This window comes from Mchenga conophoros, linkage group LG3, assembly GCF_057382185.1.
Source record: "Mchenga conophoros isolate Kocher_MC1m ecotype Shallow Benthic linkage group LG3, M_conophoros_male_GT1.1, whole genome shotgun sequence".
In the NCBI taxonomy this organism is placed as follows: domain Eukaryota; kingdom Metazoa; phylum Chordata; class Actinopteri; order Cichliformes; family Cichlidae; genus Mchenga; species Mchenga conophoros.
This window is the reverse complement of record NC_140528.1, coordinates 29,207,837-29,228,536: the sequence shown is the minus strand read 5'-3', so window position 1 is coordinate 29,228,536 and position 20,700 is coordinate 29,207,837. Positions and strand designations below refer to the sequence as shown.

Here is a 20,700-nt window from a genome sequence, read left to right as displayed (position 1 = left end):
ACAGGCATTCATAATGTTTTATAAATGCTAAGAATTCCTGCTGCCAATAAACCATACATTGCATAAATATTGCAACAATAATAGTGTGCATAGATGCATACATACGAAGCTTTGTTGGAGGCTTTGACCACTGGCAGCAGCTTCACAAGAGCCTCCTCTGAAGCAGAGTATTTCTTCAGGTCAAACACATCCAGATCATCTTCTGATGACAGTAAGATGAAGACCAGAGCTGACCACTGAGCAGGAGACAGTTTATCTGTGGAGAGACTTCCTGAACTCAAGGACTGCTGGATCTCCTCCACCAGAGAACGATCATTCAGTTCATTCAGACAGTGGAACAGATTGATGCTTTTCTCTGCAGACAGATTCTCACTGAGCTTCTTCTTGATGTACTGGACTGTTTTCTTATTGGTCTGTGAGCTACTTCCTGTCTGTGTCAGCAGACCTCGTAGGAGAGTCTCACTGGTCTGGAGTGAAAGACCCAGGAGGAAGCGGAGGAACAAGTCCAAGTGCCCATTTGGACTCTGTAAGGCCTTGTTCACAGCACTCTGGTAGAAGTGTTTCTCTGCAGATTCTCCTGTTTCAGACTTCTGGGAGGTTTGTTGTTCTTCCAGCAGATGGAGTCCAGAGTTGATGAAGGTCAGATGGACATGAAGAGCAGCCAGAAACTCCTGAACACTCAGATGGATGAAGCAGAACACCTTGTCCTGGTACAGTCCTCTCTCCTCTTTAAAGATCTGTGTGAACACTCCTGAGTACACTGAAGCTGCTCTGATATCGATGCCACACTCTGTCAGGTCTGATTCATAGAAGATCAGGTTTCCTTTCTGCAGCTGATCAAAAGCCAGTTTCCCCAGAGACTCCATCATCTTCCTGCTCTCTGGACTCCAGTGTGGATCTGTCTCAGCTCCTCCATCATACTTGACCTTCTTCACTTTGGCCTGAACCACCAGGAAGTGGATGTACATCTCAGTCAGGGTCTTGGGCAGCTCTCCTCCCTCTCTGGTTTTCAGCACATCCTCCAGAACTGTAGCAGTGATCCAGCAGAAGACTGGGATGTGGCACATGATGTGGAGGCTTCGTGATGTCTTGATGTGGGAGATGATCCTGCTGATCTGCTCCTTATCTCTGAATCTCTTTCTGAAGTACTCCACCTTCTGTGGGTCAGTGAACCCTCTGACCTCTGTCAACTTGCCAACAAAGTTAGGAGGGATCTGATTGGCTGCTGCAGGTCGTGTGGTTATCCAGAGGCGAGCAGAGGGAAGCAGTTTCCCCCTGATGAGGTTTATCAGCAGCACATCCACTGAGGTGGACTTTCTAGGGTCAGTTAGGATTGTAGTTTTGTGGAAGTCCAGAGGAAGTCGACACTCATCCAGACCATCAAAGATGAACACAACCTGGAAGTCTTCAAAGCTGCAGATTCCTGCTTCTTTGGTTTCAGTAAAGAAGCGATGAACAAGTCCCACCAAGCTGAACTTTTCCTCTTTCAGCACATTCAGCTCTCTGAAAGTGAATGGAAATATGAACTGGATGTCCTGGTTGGCTTTGTCTTCAGCCCAGTCCAGGGTGTATTTCTGTGTTAAGACTGTTTTCCCAATGCCAGCCACTCCTTTTGTCAGCACTGTTCTGATTGGTTCATCTCTTCCAGGTGAGGCTTTAAAGATGTCTTCTTGTCTGATTATTGCTTCTAGACTGTCTGGTTCCCTGGATGCTGTTTCAATCTGTCTGACCTCATGTTCATCATTGACCTCTGCAGTCCCTCCCTCTGTGATGTAGAGCTCTGTGTAGATCTGATTCAGGAGGGTTGGGTTTCCTGCTTTAGCGATCCCCTCAAATACACACTGGAACTTCTTCTTCAGTGCAGATTTGAATTCATGCTGATGCCACTGCAAGTTCCTAGTGCAAGTTCCTGAGTGACACACACACACACACACACACACACACCTCAAGGATTTATCAGCACATAGAGCAGGGGTGTCAAACTCCAGGCCTTGAGGGCCGGTGTCTTGCAGGTTTTAGATCTCACCCTGGGTCAACACACCTGACTCAAATGATAAGTTCATTAGCTGGCATCTGGAGAACTTCGGGACATGTTGAGGCGGTCATTTTGCCATTTGAATCAGCTGTGTTGGATCAAGGACACATTTAAAACCTGCAGGACACCAGCGCTCGAGGCCTGGAGTTCAACACCTGTGACATGGAGTATTTTGAATGTATTTTTTTCTTTTTATTTAGACTTTGTTTAAGCAAAATAAATGGGGAAAACTCTCACTTCTCAGCAAAAGTTCAGCGAACTTATTCTGCTTCATTCTCTTCAGGAAGTCCACTGTAATAGTCACAAATGCGTCTCTGCTGCTCTTACTCTGTTCTTCATCCACCCTCTGTAATACATCCTCACACTGAATCTTAAAACACTGTAGATCATCTGGATTTAGATCTGTCTGGATCTTCTTCAACTCGTTCTTCACAAAAGTGATGATTTTGTCCTCCAGTATCTGGAACAAGATATTTTTATGAATGACCCAAAAGGTATTCTCACACAAGAGAGAAAAGTAAAACATAGGATGAGGTATCTTTCTGGGAATCAGTTTAATTTAGTTAGTAAGAAAGCAAAATTTATTAATATAGCACTTTTCACAGATACAAATCACAAAGTGCTTCACAATAAAACCAGAAATATAAATAAAATAAAAATATAAAACAATGAGAAAAATTAATTAAAAGTTTGTTTGAATAGAAATATACTCAGCTGCTTTTTAAAAGAGTGAATGGAGTCTAGACAGTGTAAAGAGAATTCCAGAGCCTTGGTGCCAGTGCCTGAAAAGCCTGATCTCCACGTGTTTTGAACCTAGTATGTGGGACCAACAGTGAGTTCTGACCTAAAGACCAAAGTGCTTGGGAAGAAGCATAAGGTTTCAACAGATCAGAGATATACTGGTGAGCTTCACCATGTAGAGCTCTATAAGTACAGACTAAAATTTTACAATGAACCCTAAAATTTACTGGCAACCAATGAAGAGAAACACAAACTGGAGTAATGTGTGACCTCTTGTTTGTGCCAGTTAAAATTCTTGCCCCAGCATTCTGTACAGACTGAAGGCGATCCAGAGCTGATTTGTTTAAGTAAAAAAAAAAAAAAAAAAAAATCCAAGCGAGAAGAAATAAAAGCATGCATTATCATGTTCAAGCTCTGTCTTTGACACCAATAGTCTGAGTTTAGAAATGTTTCTTAGATGATAAAAACATTTTCGAACCAGTTGCTTTGAGAGTTTCTCAAGAGACACTGAACTGTCAACTATGAGACCCATGTTTCTGAGACTCAACTGAACTGAAGGGCCTAAAAAACTGATAGGCTGCTTAATTACTGAAAACGTGATCGGGAACAATAATCAAAGTTTCTATTTTATCTGTATTTAACTAGAGAAAGTTGTAATTTAATCATTGTTTAATTTCTGACAAACAATTATTTAAACAAGACAATTTATAAAACTCAGAAGCTTTGAAAGAACCGTATAACTGAATGTTATCAGCATAGAGAAATGCTGAGACCAATGCTGATAAGAAATATTATTGTAACGTCCGATAATTTGGCCTAGAGGGAGAATATAAAGCAAAAAGAGAATCAGACCGAAAATAGATCCTTGAGGTACCCCACAAGGCAGAACTGATGTTTCAGACAACTTGATTCATACAGACAGTAAAAAGATCTCTCAGATAGAACTGTGTACTCTCCAGAGTCTCCTACAATCAAAATGTCACTAGACACTGTAAGTGAAGTGGTTTCAGTGGAGTGCAATTTGCAGAAACCAGAGCGGGAAAAGTCCACAACTTTTTGGAGAAAAACAATGTTAAGTTGTTTTGCTACCGTTTTTTTTTCCAAGAGTTTAGACACAAACGGTCAATTTTGATATTGCTTGTCACTGTTTGGAAGAGATGGATCCAAATTTGGTGTCTGTAAAACTGGCTCAACGACAGCTTGTTTAAAAAAAAAAAAAAAAAGCAAAAGAGGACCAGGTATCAGAGGTAAGCAAAGTGCAAGTGTGGTACTGAGAGGATGATGGAGAAATATTAGACCTGACAGAAATGACCTTATTTACAAAAATTGTTCAAAAATGAATTACAATCAGATTTAGTATAGATTGGTACATGAGGAGAAAGACAATATTCATAATTGTATCAAACAACACTTTAGGATTGTTCTTTTTTGAAGCTATAAGATTTGAAAAATATTCAGTTCTGTCATTTTTTAATCATGTCGTTAAATGAGAAAATTGATTCCTTGAGATGTACCCCATGAACCTCAAGCTTGGGAGCCTTCCATAAATGTATTAACTTGCGATAATATCTCCTAATATAATATTTTCATTAGCAGCTGGATAGTGTAGTGGTAAGACTACTCTGCATCTAAAGGTCAAAGGTCACTCTTGAGGACGCCAATGTTCACATTTTGGACAGAGAGGACAGATGGTTTGAAAGAGGAGTGAAAGAAGCATCTATGTCCACTGTGAGCGACCATCTTTGAACAGAGGCGGGGGTTTACGACACCAACTGTCTGCCATCTATAATCCAGTTTTGAGATCCCTCCCCAGACGCCTTAACACCCACTCACATCCTGGGCCATCTGACCTCAGGAAATCACATGATAGGGTGGGGCCAGGTTTCACAATGAGCTCACCCGAAACCCTGGCTGATTGTGACCCACACCCAGTTTCACACCTTGGCTCATGTGATTAGGTAGAGGATCATCAGGGGGTCCATTGTGCGTCTTTGGGGGGTTACTCCCACGGGGTTTAAACCTGGGACTCTCCACCATTTGACCCTAGAACTGAAGAAGTTTCTTGGATAAGAGGTGGAACGTCCTCAAGCAACCTAAAGAAGTCCAGACGCTTTTCTTTCCAAGCTCCTTAGACTACGATGACCTGGATGACTGAGAACCTTCACAGACAAGACTATACACGTTTGGAGTGGGAGTTGCAAGTTCAATTCCCACCTGGTATCCAGTAAGGGTCCTGGCTAGACCCCCCCATGCTAAAAAACCAAGCCCTGGGATGGCGCAGCTACATCTGCAGCTCGGACACAAGCATTTCACTACATGTTGTACTCTGTATAATTGTGTATGTGACAAATAAAGGTTGCTTTTTTTGTTTGTCCCTATCCAGGGACAGAAATTTGAAGAGTGGAGACAACACTCTTCAAAGTCAAAGTTATTTATATAGCACATTTAAAACAACAAATGTTGACCAAGGTGATGTACAATTAAGATAATCAAAAAAAAAAAAAAAAAAAAAAAAAAAAAAACATAGGGAGACATGATAAAAGTTAAGAAAAAGAATCATAAAATTTTAAGGTTTGAGTAAGAAGTAGGATAAATAAAAGTAATACAAACTCATTCTGATTGAAAAGCCATGAAGTAAAAGTGGGTTTTCAGACAGGTTTTAAAAGTGTCCAATGTTGGACAGGTCCTGATGTGAAGGGGCAGTTTGTTCTGAAATTTGGGAGGAGTCACAGCAAAGGTCTGATCTCCTCTGTGCTTTAATCTGTTCCTCGGAACAGCCAGGAGCAATTGATCCGCAGACCTCAGTGATCTTGCAGGAGTGTACCAATTTAAAAGATCAGGAAGGTATGAGGGTGCTAACCCGTGCAATGCCTTAAAAACAAATCATGAAATCTTAAAATTAGTTCTAAAATTAACTGGCAGCCAGTCTAATGATGCCAATATGGGAGATACAGTGGCTTGCAAAAGTATTTGGCCCCCTTGAACTTTCCCACATTTTGTCGCATTACAGCCACAAACATGAATCAATGTTATTGGACTTCCACATGAAAGACCAACACAAAGTGGTGCACACGTGAGAAGTGGAACGAAAATCATTTGTTACAAATAAATAACTGCAAAGTGGGGTGTGTGTAATTATTCAGCCCCCTTTGGTCTGAGTGCAGCAGTTGTCCATAGACGTTGCCTGATGAGTGCTAATGACTAAATAGATGCACCTGTGTGTAATCTAATGTCAGTACAAACACAGCTGCTCTGTGACGGCCTCAGAGGTTGTCTAAGAGAATATTGCGAGCAACAACACCATGAAGTCCAAAGAACACAGCAGACAGGTCAGGGATAAAGTTATTGAGAAATTTAGGCTTAGGCTACAAAAAGATTTCCCAAGCCTTGAACATCCCACGGAGCACTGTTCAAGCGATCATTCAGAAATGGAAGGAGTATGGCACAACTGTAAACCTACCAAGACAAGGCCGTCCTCCTAAACTCACAGGCCGAACAAGGAGAGCTCTGATCAGAAATGCAGCCAAGAGGCCCATGGTGACTCTGGACGAGCTGCAGAGATCTACAGCTCAGGTGGGGGAATCTGTCCACAGGACAACTATTAGTCGAGCACTGCACAAAGTTGGCCTTTATGGAAGAGTGGCAAGAAGAAAGCCATTGTTAACAGAAAACCATAAGAAGTCCCGTTTGCAGTTTGCCACAAGCCATGTGGGGACACAGCAAACATGTGGAAGAAGCTGCTCTGGTCAGATGAGACCAAAATACAAAACACTATGTGTGAAAACTAACACTGCACATCACTCTGAACACACCATCCCCACTGTCAGATATGGTGGTGGCAGCATCATGCTCTGGGGAGCTTCTCTTCAGCAGGGACAGGGAAGCTGGTCAGAGTTGATGGGAAGATGGATGGAGCCAAATACAGGGCGATCTTGGAAGAAAACCTCTTGGAGTCTGCAAAAGACTTGAGACTGGGGCGGAGGTTCACCTTCCAGCAGGACAACGACCCTAAACATAAAGCCAGGGCAACAATGGAGTGGTTTAAAACAAAACATATCCATGTGTTAGAACGGCCCAGTCAAAGTCCAGATCTAAATCCAATCGAGAATCTGTGGCAAGATCTGAAAACTGCTGTTCACAAACGCTGTCCATCTAATCTGACTGAGCTGGAGCTGTTTTGCAAAGAAGAATGGGCAAAGATTTCAGTCTGTAGATGTGCAAAGCTGGTAGAGACAGACCCTAAAAGACTGGCAGCTGGAACTGCAGCAAAAGGTGGTTCTACAAAGTGTTGACTCAGGGGGCTGAATAATTACGCACACCCCACTTTGCAGTTATTTATTTGTAAAGAAAGTTTGGAATCATGTCTGATTTTCGTTCCACTTCTCACATGTGCACCACTTTGTTGGTCTTTCACATGGAATTCCAATAAAACTGATTCGTGTTTGTGGCTGTAATGTGATAGATTGTGGGAAAGTTTAAGGGGGCCGAATACTTTTGCAAGCCACTGTATACGTTTTCGCTTGCATGTGCCAGTTAGTAACCGTGATGCAGCGTTTTGGACCAGCTGCAGTCGGCTAAGTGACAACAGACTAACACCAGAGTAAAGACCATTACAGTAGTCGAGGCGAGATGAAATGAAAGCATGGATAGCTCTCTCAAAGTCTCTAAAACAGAGAAATGGCTTCACTTTAGCAAGTAGCTGAAGATGAAAGAAACTGGTCTTGATTACAGCATTAATCTGTTTGTCAAACATTAGAGTCAAAAAGCACTCCTAGGTTCCTCGCATAAGGATTTTTAGAAATTTCTAAGGGGCCAAAGTCGCAGTAGTCACAGAGACCAAACACAATCACCTCTGAGTCTTTGAGTCAGCTGCATAACAATGGAATGAGATCCCATGTTTTTTTTGTTTGTTTTTTTTAAATTGAACCCATAGAGAGCATATAAATTGAAAAGAGAACTGGGCCAAGAATGGACCCCTGGGGGACCCCACAAAAAGTGAGGTTTTTGAGGATGATTTATCCCCCAAAAATAAATGTATTATTATTAATAATAAAGTAGTTGTTGTACATGTACAGACCATAAATATGGAGTCCAGCTGTGTTTGATGCTGCTGGGCAGACTGACCACTGGGAACCTCTGAGCTCTGCTGGTCCACTCTGTGGAGGAACCAAAAAGAGTCAGAATAATACAACAAAAACTTTAAAACTTAAAATGCAACCTTCTGGTCCTCTGCACAAACATTAAAACACAAAAAAAAAAACAACAAAAAAAAAACTCCCACTTGATAATGCCTGTGATGGAACCACATCTGACACAAAGACGTTCATTTCTCTTATTGTCAATAGAAAATTGTACTTAGTAGTCAGTATAATCTTTTAATGATATAAGTTTGCATATGGTAGAATAGTGCATGTTGACCTTTTGATGACTTAGGCTGTTGTTCACTACAAGACTTGTTATAAATTTCTTCCCACAGCAATAGTGACAGCTGGACACTCTTATCTTCACTTCGCACCTTGTTTTATTGTTTGTGGTAGGATAAACTATGTCTGTTTTAGGCTAAGTGGCTTTTGTTTAGATGAACGTTTGGACTTCCAGACAAGCAGGTTTAGGGAAGTCTTTATGGGGTCACACTCTGACCCCACACACACACACACACACACACACACACACACACGTATACACATCCACATTCCAATGTAATGAACAAACGCACGCACTGATGTATATAAATAAAGACCAGGGCAGTGGCAGGGTGCGAGTCTCGGAGCCCTCACTCCCGTGCGAGTGCTCTGTGACTCCCCTTGCTGCAAGTAAAACTGTGTGTTTCTCCTCTCTGATTCTCAGCTGAAGAAGTGTTTTAGAATACATCTCTTGACACTTATCTTAACATTCTCTTCACTGTGTACATCCAAGCCCTGATAACAAAAGCTGAACAGTGATTTTTGGCTTTGTAAAAATACTTTTAACACAAAATGGCTATTAAAAAATATGAACAGCTAAAGATTCAGTATCCTCAGAGACTTTGCAATAAAACTATTAAATCTTTTGCAGATATTATAGAGAACATCAGCAGTCAAAGATAGCAAGAAGAGTACCACTGATTTCAGTCCCCAAAAGGTTGATTCTGTTCATCTGGACGTTTTCAGTGGGAGAAACGTTTCGTCACTCATCCAAGTGACTTCTTCAGTCTCAGCTGACTGCAGGTTTCAGTCTTATAAACAGGACATTTGCATAATGACTGAAACCAGCCCACTGAACGAACAATGGGCTGGGAGGTCAGTGCCTTAATCTTAATTATGCAAATTCTCATGGCCATTGATCAACAACCACTGATCAATGGCCATGAGTCCCATTCACAGAGAGTTGGGGAATGGCTGCAATCACAGCATTGTAAGATGGTGACAGATGTACCCTTAGGCCCCTCCTTGATTCAGAGATGGTCTTTCCCTTTTCACGTAAATGGCCTCCTTGACCCTACACTCAAACCAGCGTTCCTCCCTGTCCAGGATGTTACATCCTCATCATTGAAAGAGTGTCCACTGGCCTGTTGGTGTAAATAGACTGCAGAGTCCTGGCCTGACGAGGTAGCTCTTCTGTGTTGTGCCATCCTCTTAGCCAGAGGTTGTGGGGTGGACCAGTTTTTGGCGCAGCGTGTTTTGGGGTTTAAAAGCCACTTGGCATTGATACTTTAAACAGTAAAAAAAAAACAGAACATAAATGTTAAACTAAAAATCTGCAACAACCTGAAAACCCCCGGGCTGGGCCATCTCCGGCACACCTGCTCTCCATCGGGGTGATTACCTGAAGAGCTACTTAACCTGGCGCTGACGCATGCTCCACGCCAGTCCGTTAATCACCTCTCTGTGGTAACTAGACTCCCGTGAAAGCGTTGCATTAAGATCTTTGTTGTGGCTCCTCCAACCTATGGCCGCGGCAGGCTAAACATGAGGACACAGATGACTCACAACAATAAACGCATAAAATACACTTCTGTACCATTTGCTCCTTTTATTCCACATGCAACTGTCACATATACAAATCAGCACATGGGATTAACTATTAAACAAATGCACAGACTGCACAAACAAATAACTGCAACTCACCAATAACTGCACTAACTACTATGTCAAATTACAACCTGGTCTATGGCATCAATTAGTGCACAAATATACAAAAACCATCAAGTTCCAGTTAAAATACATCAAAATCATTCAAGCTGCGGTCAACAGAAAGTTTTGCCTCATGCTCACCCTACCTTTCTGCTCATCAACATCAGGTGCCGTGAACAGGTGAGTGCAACCACATTTATCATCTACCACACCCATGAGACACGCCCCACACCCGTGCACCAATACAGTGAGTCCATTTAAACCAACCCACTTAGTCAGAAGAACAACTCATATGGCTCCTACATACCGGCCCCTAATTATTTTAGAGCAATAATTACATCATACTTACCATGTAGGAGACATATTGATAAACATGCTCAATCCTTTATCAAACATTCAAAGATACAATTTTAATTCAAAATAAACAAATATACATTAATACAAATAGACATTTGAAAAAAGTCGATCTTCATGACTCTTCTGTTTCCTGTAGAAGACACTTTAGTGATCGGCCTGTCCAAACAACCAGTCTTTGTTTTAACACGAACCCGACGTACAAGTCCTTTACTGTCAGAAATTGCTTCCACAATCCTTCCAGTCACCCAAGAGTTACGAGGCGCAGAAGCATCGACAACGATAACCACATCCCCAGGAATGAAGTTCCGTCCGATTCTCTGCCACTTTTGACACTCTTGAAGCTGGGGCAGGTACTCCTTAACCCAGCGCTTCCAAAACAGGTCAGACATGTACTGTACTGGCCTCCATCGACGTCGTCCATACACGTCCCCCTTCTGAAACACTCCTGGTGGTATCAATGGCTTGGTCTTAAGCAGCAACAGATGGTTAGGAGTCAAGGCCTCCAAATCATTAGGATCAGTAGAGGCTTTGGTTATTGGTCTACTGTTCACAATAGCCTCTGCCTCACAAAGAACTGTACAAAGGCCTTCTTCGTCCAAATTCTGCACTTTCAAAATGGAATTTAACACCTTCCTGACAGACCTTATGAGACGTTCCCAAACGGCGCCATGATGGGAACCAGCAGGAGGATGAAAAATCCACTTTGTGCCCTTTTGCAGCAGCATCTCATGAAGCTGTGCCTGATTCCATCCTTCCACTGCCTCTCTCAACTCACGTTCACCACCCACAAAGTTCACAGAGCACACTTCTTCCAGTGTAACCTCCTGGTCCAGTATTATGTCATTTCCTCTGGGAATATTCTTGTCCATTTGCTGTCGGTTGCCACCAAACATGAACCCAAAGTCACCAAAGAAACTGGAGAAGACATCGCTGTGAAAACTGTGGTGACGCTCTTTGAGCCTGTACTCTCCATACATGTCATACAGTTTCCTTTTCTCCTTATCTGAGAGGACCTCATAGGCTGCCCCCAAGTCTGCAAACTTGTCCAGGGCTTGCGGGTCGTCTTGCTTTCTGTCGGGGTGTAACTGCAAAGCCAGCTTTCTGTAGGCCTTCTTGATGTCCCTGATTAATGCACTCTTGTATTCATTTGCATCAACAGCATTAACTAAAACGGCCATTTTAATCTCCGGATTTAATCTCATTTAAAGAGATCGTTCCAAAATCAAGGTTCACTGGCCAATTAATTTCTGGTTCAGCAAGAAACTTTGGCCCTGACAACCAGGAATCATCCTTGACAAACATCTGTTTAAGGCTCATAGCTCGCTGTTCTACAGCCTTCCTATTATTTGGCATGTTTACCTGATTGCACCTAAAAGGTAAACCAATGGTGTAATGACCATCAACCAACTTAGCAGAATCCATCACTGACTTCATAAACTGCTGGTCTTCTTTAGACAAAGCCAACTGCTCATCCTGAATACATTCTGGAAAATCAGCCTTTATTTGACGTTCCCACAGCTCATCCAATCTTGCCACGGAAATCCTATTGACACTCACATCAAAAACGTCAGTCTTACGATCCTCTCTGAGAGGACCACTCACCGTCCAACCCAGCATAGTTTTTACCGCATAGGGACCTCCATCTTGACTTCTAACAACCTCCCATGGCTCTAAAGCCTTGGCCACATTGGTCCCGATCAACAGGTCTATCCCGGAATTTATCTCCAGTATGTTAATATGGTGCAAATGTGGCCATTTATCGAGATCTTCCTGTCGGGGAATATTACGTTGATGAACAGGCATGCTTTTCTGAGTAAATAAGTCAGGCAAGTCACAGTAGTGATCTAAATCCAAACCAGCTACTTCCAAATCTGAAACAACATAACTACTGACCATTTTCTCCTGACCCATTGTCCGCAAAAGAATGCCAGTTTTCCTTCCTGAAAGATTCAGTCTATTCATGAGCGCTTCAGTACAAAATGAAGCTGAACTCCCAGGATCTAGAAAGGCATAGGTTATCAGTGACTGATTACCTTTCTTGGCCTTCACTCTAACTGGTATTACGGATAGAGCACTATTTTGCTCACCGGCCCCAGTAACACCACTGCTTTGCACCGCACATGAAGGACCTTCATCTGGTGGTTCTCCCCCTCCTATAGTTTGCACTGCAACACTTCCCCTCTGCTTAGAGTAGATATGTAAGAGCGTGGGGTGTTTCTGATTACAGACTTTACACAAGAGACGTTTCCTACAGTCTCTGCTTCTGTGCCCAATGCGCAGACAACCATAACACACGCCATTCTCTTTCAAAAAAGATAATCTTTCACAGTGCATCTTTCTTTCAAATGAAGGACACAACTCCAACATATGCCCTGCTCCACAAAACAAGCAAACCTTGGTCACAACTGAACCATTCTCTCGCCTCAATGCTGGCTCAATCTTCCCTTCCACCTTGGCCACTGTAGTAGCAAAACTACTCCGCTTAGCCTTAGGGTAAAACTGAGACTTACTATTCCTCGCATCTTTTCTGGTGGCTGTCGGAGGATCCTGTATATCTCCAAACAATGGGTCACTTGCAATCTTAACTTGCCTTTCGACAAACTCAACATCGCAAAAAACCACTTTACGTTGAAACCTCTCCTGCAGATCGCAGACAACATTCCTCCACTTATCCCTGAGCTTATAAGGCAACTTCTTTATAACTGCTTGCATATTAGCAGAGACATCCAACTCATGCAAGAACTCAACGTCTCCCATTGCATTACAACATTGCCTTAATAAAAACCCATATTCCTGCAAAGCCTTCACATCATCAGATTTTATAGGTGGCCATTTACTGACCCTTTCAATGTAGGCAGCAGCAATTTTCAGTGAATTGCCAAAGTTCTCTTGGAGCAAAGATTTAGCTTTAGCATATCCATACTCAACAGGCATATACTGACAGCTTCGGACCATTTCTCTTGGATGGCCTCTAGTATATTGCTCGAGAAAATATAAACAATCCTTAGCACTGTGAGCTTGACTCTCCACCATGTGCTCAAAAGCTCTCATAAATGCTTGATATTGCAAAGGATCGCCATCAAATAACTGAATGTCACGCCTTGGTAACAAAAACAGAGACTGCTGCTCAGCCAGTAAAGTTGTCATTTCATTTTGTTTCTTCAAAACTGTGACTAGATGATCATAACCCTCACCACCTTGCACTGTATGTGTGAGAGGTTTTGATTGTGCGTGAGACTGCGAAATCATCTGAGTAGTTGAAACTGCACCTGGAAATACTTGATGTAACTTCGTCTCTGACTGTTCCAACGAAATGACCTTAGGCTGAGAAATATTTTTAACCTCGGGCCTTACATCCAATACATGTGCTTGATGATCACTTGCATCAACACCCTGATATGGTCGCTCTGGTAACACAGGTTTGAACGTCGGAGCATTAGGATTTAAAACGCCTAAACGCCCCTGCTCTCATTCTAAATATGAATTCATTCCATCAGATTTACCATTAACAGCACTTGAGACTCGGGACATTTCAGAAGTTTTTAAAACATTCACCTTTGCTGCTGAGGCTGCTATTTCAGTTTCTAAGTCAAGCAGCTCCTTTCTTTTCTTAAGCTGTATTTCTTGTTCTTCCAAAGCATGCTTTTCTTTCAACAACCTCTGTCGAACAAGAAGGGCAGCCATGTCAGCTTCTGCCATTATGCGTGCTGACAAGGCAGATGAAACCATTGAGCCACTGAGTGATGATTTACTTTTCCTACTTTTGTTTCCAACATTAGAGACGCTATCACTTGGATTAACATCATCTATCGCAGCACCTTTACTAACGGTGTGCCTAGAAGCACCAGAACCATTTCCAGCAGGTAATACATCAGAGGAATCAACACAAGGTGGATTTAAATGTGGCAAATCAAGCTCAGACACCTGATTTTTACTCTGAGGGTTTCCCTTTGCATCATGAAGCCATTTCTTTATCTCTTCCATAAACTCAGTATTATGTGCTCGCACACTTATAAACCAAGCAGTTTGTTTTTCTTGCTCTTCTTGAGGAAGCAAAGGAAGCAAGGTTTCATGCAGATGAGTCGCCTCATTAAGCAACACAGACAAATTCTCTAACTGAGCCTGAACAGTGGAAACATTATCCTCAGATTGCTTTAACTCTTTAATAATTTTTATGACCTTTTTAATTTTATTAATCTTAGTGTGACGTTCTGTTTGAAGCCTTTCAATCTGATTCTCCAAAGCCTTAGCAGTCGGTTTCGGCTGTCTTTTCTTTCCATCCACATCACCACATTGTATTAATTGGTGTGTCTCCATTTTTCTTCAAAACATTACAAAATCCAAACGCTGAACTGCACCTATGCCACACAGCCTCATCCCAACACATCAACTTGATGACATTCCCCTCATAAAACCTTGGACACACAATTAACAGGAGCAATATCCCCCACTATCTGCCTATTAAACCTAACTAACTCAACCTAGTCTTCCGTACATACTAGCGGTGGGTATTTATGTACCTCCATACCGTCAGCTGTGAGGAAGACAAACTGTCTTAAACACAAACTGCGGCGGTACTCCCAAGCCAATGGCTTCAGCCGCCTGATGCACAATAACTAGAAAGCAAATCAGTACAACGCCTTGTGCAGCTGTACTGCTGAAACCTAACAGGGGAACAAGACTCCTGAAAGAAATCTGTTCTGTGTAGCCAAAGGCTTCATCTAAAAGCGGGTGGACAAAGGCAACAGCAAACTATAAAACTCTCACCAATAAAACTCATCTATATATAAATAATCCAATAAAACCTCCAAACTTTTCTGTTGACAATTTATTACGGCTCTTCCAAACTGTGGCCGCGGCAGGCTAAACATGAGGACACAGATGACGCGCAACAATAAACGCATAAAATACACTTCTGTACCATTTGCTCCTTTTATTCCACATGCAACTGTCACATATACAAATCAGCACATGGGATTAACTATTAAACAAATGCACAGATTGCACAAACAAATAACTGCAACTCACCAATAACTGCACTAACTACTATGTCAAATTACAACTTGGTCTATGGCATCAATTAGTGCACAAATATACAAAAACCATCAAGTTCCAGTTAAAATACATCAAAATCATTCAAGCTGCGTTCAACAGAAAGTTTTGCCTCATGCTCACCCTACCTTTCTGCTCATCAACATCAGGTGCCGTGAACAGGTGAGTGCAACCACATTTATCATCTACCACACCCATGAGACACGCCCCACACCCGTGCACCAATACAGTGAGTCCATTTAAACCAACCCACTTAGTCAGAAACAACTCATATGGCTCCTACAATCTTATTTGAGCTGCTGCCTACTTGTGTCTAGGTTTCGATTCGGCGTCCAGTGTCTGCCACCTGCTCAATTGGATCACCCAGTGCATCATCTGGCCCCTTCACTAACTCCACGGATTCCCTTCTCACGGACTTCCACACTTCCCTCCCGAGCTCCCACGGTCCCGCTCTAATCTTAAGCCAACTATTCTAACTCAGTCTTGATGTGTTTTCCCCGCTTCCCGGCTCCCTAGTAATCTTCTCCACTTTCTGTTGCAGCCTCCCCGGGTTTTTTAGTTCCTCGTTTTGCTCCTTTGGTTTTCCCGGGTCGCCTTTTGTTATTATAATAAAGTGTCCTTTTCTGCTAGCGCTCGAGTCTGCGTCTGGATCCTTTTTGTGCACGCACGCCGCGGCGCATGACAAATATACAGTATCTCAAAATTGAATTCAAAGATAAAGTTAATAACCAACGAGATAAGAGAAAATAGCTCAGGTAGATTAAATAATTGGTTGTTGCGTTTATATTTTACAGATTAATATCTGAAGTTGGTAGTCCAACTTGTCCATTTCACAGATATCTAAAAAGATATCTCTGAAGATCTGAATATTATATACATCTCATACTATATATCATCTCAAAACTTTTATCCAGAGTTTAGCTTTTTCAGGGTGCAATCTTGTCCGTTTAAATAGATTCAACATCTTTCTTCAACAAAATTGCAGACTGCACAGATGGTACCTTCCCAAAGTAAAAAGTACTATAGCTTACTAGGGTATATATATTAGACTTAATAGTTACTATATACAGTAATTGACTTCTATTCATTTTACATCAGATTAAAACTTTGGGTGTCAGATAATTATTTATTAAAAGCTAGACATTTTAAATGAGAATAAGAAAGAAAAGTATGTCTTTGTGCCCCCTTTTCCCCTGTTAATGCCCTATCGGCCCCCCTGGCTAAACTTTGCTAGATCCGCCCCTGCACAGTTACCAGCGTCAGCTACGTAGAAAAAGATCCTCGAGTAGAAAGTAATATTAAATAAATTCTAACAACAGCTTATCAAGCTTAAACGTGCTGCTGTTGTTCAGCCACTGGTTTCCTCTTTCTGGTGCAAAGTGGGCCAAAAACAAACTAGAGACACGGACTCGCGACAGAAAAGCCGATCAGCTGATCGTTAAGCAGTTTCATGATTGAAGTAGCAGCCGGAGAGCAAGAGGCAGTCGCTTGTTAAGCTTAACGTGGGAATGCTTTACAAACATTCAGAGATGGACTTACACACTTGCTTTACTTCTCTCGGGGATAACTTTGTCGGAGATGAAATGCCGGGTTGCTAGCGAAGCTCCACATGCTATCCAGACCACCGACAGGTCCGGCATGCCACAGCCGCTCTATCACGTGATGCATACTGCTCCGACGTGCTAACGTTCTGAGGTGAGTTACGGCGTGTTGCAAGTTTTGTGAGGTGCTTTCCTGATATTTAATGGATCGGATTACATTTTTTATTTTTCTCCGATATCCGATCCAGTAATTTAGGTCAGTATCGGACCGATACCGATACGTAATATCGGATCGGTCCATCTCTAGTATCCCCATAGAAAGATATAACAAAATATTTACAAAAATGTGAGGGCTGTACTCACTTTTGTGAGATATGGTAAATGTATATCAGCTGACCTTACATTCACACACAGGCTAGAACTGAGATGTTCACCCTACAACAGTGTGGAAGTTCCCACCTACACTGTGTTTGAAGCAAAGCACAAAGGAGACGCCTGCTGGAGCAGCTGGAGTCCTACAGACACTCAGCCTCTTCACTTCAGAAACAACTCCTACAACACAAATTCTTTACACTCTGACTGCTGTGTTTGTGGAAACACTCCAACACACACCGCTTCACATATGAACATAGAAATGTGTGTGAAACAGAGCTGAGCTGACATTAAACATGATGGAGATTTATTCACAAACACTGAGTCACAACAACATTTACACACACATTACCTCTCTGCAGGACGACACGTGCCTGATTTAAAGTCAATGAGTTTCTTTGACTGGTGTTTAAATAAAAAGCAAACATTTGTTTATATTCTAACATGTTTTTTTTTCTCAGATTTTATGTAGTGTTAATACTTGTGATGTGTTTTCTCACCAAATAAATCTCCTCAGCAGCATTTCAGAGATTTGGTATTCACCACTTTGCAGGAGACCAAATAATCTTTCATTCAATTCCTTTCTGCTGTAGTTCATATTAGAATAAAATGGTTTTTACATGTTTCACTTCCTGTTTGCTAAAGTGGATTTTCAGTTCTTTGGAAATCAAAGATTTGTTTTAAAGAGGCAATTTAAATGGGATTGAGGGAATGAAGTGTTTGCACTGCAGTTTATATCCAACAACATCAAGCAGTTAAATCAAAGAGTTCATGTTACTAACAGCTCACCTCTCTGCAGCAGACACAGGCCAGACTTTAAAATTAAGAGGGGGCTCTTTAGACCGGTCACTCTGTAAGGACACAGAGCTGGGTGGAGGTCCAGGCTGGTCCCTGTGAATACTGATGGAGCAGAGATGTGAGTGCTGAGCTGTGACATGGAGAAGAGTCATGGACAGTTAGAGATGGTCATCTCACCTCTGAGCTTTGGTCTGGCTCTCATGTTCCCCACACAGAGTGCTTTTAGAGGGAGGGACTCCCTCCTCTCTGTCCTCACACTGATCCATGCTGCTCAGCTCACACACACTTTCTACCTGCAGAGGAAACACAAATCATTCATGTGCACTGACCCCTGGACTGGACTAGGTCATTGAATGTCTGTTGTGAGTCGCAAGTAAGTTGCCTGCAATGATACTTAAGGTCCAGCAGGTGTCAGTATGGAATGTGCTGAAACGCTTCACGAGGCCTCATCTACCCATCACTACTTAATTGTGTGCTGCGCATCATGTAGTACACATGGGGTAATGAGAAGCGATCAACACCTTATGACCAGCTCCTGACCAGCAATCGGTCACAAGAAAATCGAATCTGTTTGAAATCCTGGTCGCCGCTCGTGAGGGTATCGCACTGTTGAAGCAGTGCCAAGAGACAATTTAACAAAACCTCACACATTGCGCATGCGCAAACTCTGAAATGGAAGTGAAAAAAACGGAGCAGCGGCAGTGCAACGTGTGCTCTAGACACACTGATGGAGGCCCAACTTGTAGAACTTTGGCAAGCTCATCCGAGCTTTTTCCAATGTGGCCTCACAAATTATCACAACTGCAACAACCGTGAACAGAGTTGGATAGGCATTGCTGCTCAATGTTTTTCATTGGCAATTTAGCAAAGTTGATGGTGGTGTTTGTGCTGGAACTAAGCTGCACACAGCTGATGTTAGCCAGGAAAGCATTACACACTGACTTTATTACAAACACACACAGTTTGTTGTGTGAAGAAATCAAACGTGAGCTGAACAAACAGTAAAGTTCCTAAAGACAAACTGTTAAAGGAGGAAACGAAGAAAACTTACAGTTTCTTCACACACCAACAACAAGCTCCACTCCACGAAGCTCAGGAAAGAAGGAAACACCCAGAGAGGCGTTTGAGGACACTCAGGAGCATGAAAATCTGTGTGCTGCGTTCAGGTGCACCTCGGAATATCCGAAATCTCTGGCAGGTTGTGATTTATTCCTGCTGGTTTTCCTGTTTGAAACACAACCATGTGTCATCACTTTGTTGTTGTTCTTCCTGCAGCGTTTGAATGTTTCAGCACTAAACTGATGTTTCTTCAAAGATCATTTCAACTTGTTGAAGTCATGAATGGAAGTGCAGACTGAGTGTGAGAGCCAAAGTGAATGTTTATGATTTATTTATTATGGTGGCACAGGTTTAGATTTTTCTGCACCTCAGGTGATTGCATGGGGGTGTGGTCACATGTTATTTACCTGATGCTGGCGTTCTCAACAGAGAAGTTGGGTGAGCGGGTTTTTACACGTCATTTGACGTCACCTTTCAGTCAATTTCTCAAATGATAAAAGTTCATAGAGGGGCTATTTGCTTTGAATGAAGTGAAAAGTTTGTTGTTTTTGTTTTGAAATAAATACACAAACACAAGTGGGGCTCAGTTTGGCTTATTGCAGACGAGTCACAGCTCAAACCAACTCAGCCAGCAGCAGCTTTATTTGTGGATGGAAGTCGCAACACTGAGAGTGGATCACATGATGTTTAAGGTGTGTCATGTGACATGTTCAGTATTGTCACACATGTCTAGATTGTCCCTGATATCATAACTGCTCAAACACTGATGATTATATTTGAAGAATTATTCCTGATGGCAGCAAAGTTTGAATGGAGCTCTCTGTCTGTGCTGATTTGTCGCCCTCTGGAGGTCAAAGCACAAACTGCATGATGTCACTGTAACCACAGAGGGACAGGAAGTGTTTTTAAATGATGAAACATGTCAGTGATGCTGATAGTGTGTTCATCACAGACGCTCAGGAATCAAAGTGAAAGCAGAGAAACTGGAATGAATCAGGTGATGTAGAAGATGGAGAAACAGGGTGGAGAGAGGATGCTGCTCCTTCTTTGAGATCAAACATGTCGTGTTGTTCACGTGCTGTCAGCGTGACGCAAAGAAACCATGGAAACAAAGTGTGAGTGAAATCAGTCCAAAGTAACAGAGTGAAGAGCAGCAGATGAAGCACAGAGGACACAAAAGGAAGGAAAGAAGGAGACAAGGTCCATCTGTGTCCTTTTAAACAAACAAGCATCAACGTCCAGGACTGAAACATGAGTCCACATATTTATACTAGAGATGGCACGATACCACTTTTTTATGTCCGATACCGATACCGATATCATAAATTTGGATATCTGCCGATACCGATATGAATCCGATATAGTGTTTTTTAATCAACAAAACTGTTTTTTAAAATATCTTGCTGCATTTTGCAAGTCTGCAAGTTCATACTCAAGTTTAAAACAACAACTACACTAAAGCTATTCTGTTATACCTGTATACAAAAAAAATATTTCATAGTTCAGCAATACTGATCAATCTAATAAACTTAGACCTACACCATCCTCCCTATTCTGGTATTTTAAAGAGTACTTAGCGTAAATATTAAGCAACCTAACTAATAGGGTTCCAACTCCCAGCAACAACAAAAAT

The 20,700-nt window shown here is 42.1% G+C and overlaps 1 protein-coding gene across 1 annotated transcript in view; it reads right to left on the bottom strand.

Annotated features, from left to right (window-relative positions):
* LOC146578028 (protein NLRC3-like) overlaps positions 1-19,089 on the bottom strand; it is a 32,785-nt gene extending 13,696 nt beyond the window's left edge. Inside the window, exons 1-6 of the mRNA XM_085256235.1 lie at positions 19,060-19,089; positions 18,186-18,301; positions 18,000-18,110; positions 7,854-7,932; positions 2,273-2,495; positions 106-1,909 (exon numbers count right to left, since the gene is read on the bottom strand). Of these exons, the coding sequence (XP_085112361.1) occupies positions 106-1,909; positions 2,273-2,495; positions 7,854-7,932; positions 18,000-18,110; positions 18,186-18,274 (2,306 nt within the window). The 5' untranslated portion in view covers positions 18,275-18,301; positions 19,060-19,089. The remainder of the gene's footprint in view (positions 1-105; positions 1,910-2,272; positions 2,496-7,853; positions 7,933-17,999; positions 18,111-18,185; positions 18,302-19,059) is intronic.
* Positions 19,090-20,700: the final 1,611 nt, after the last annotated feature.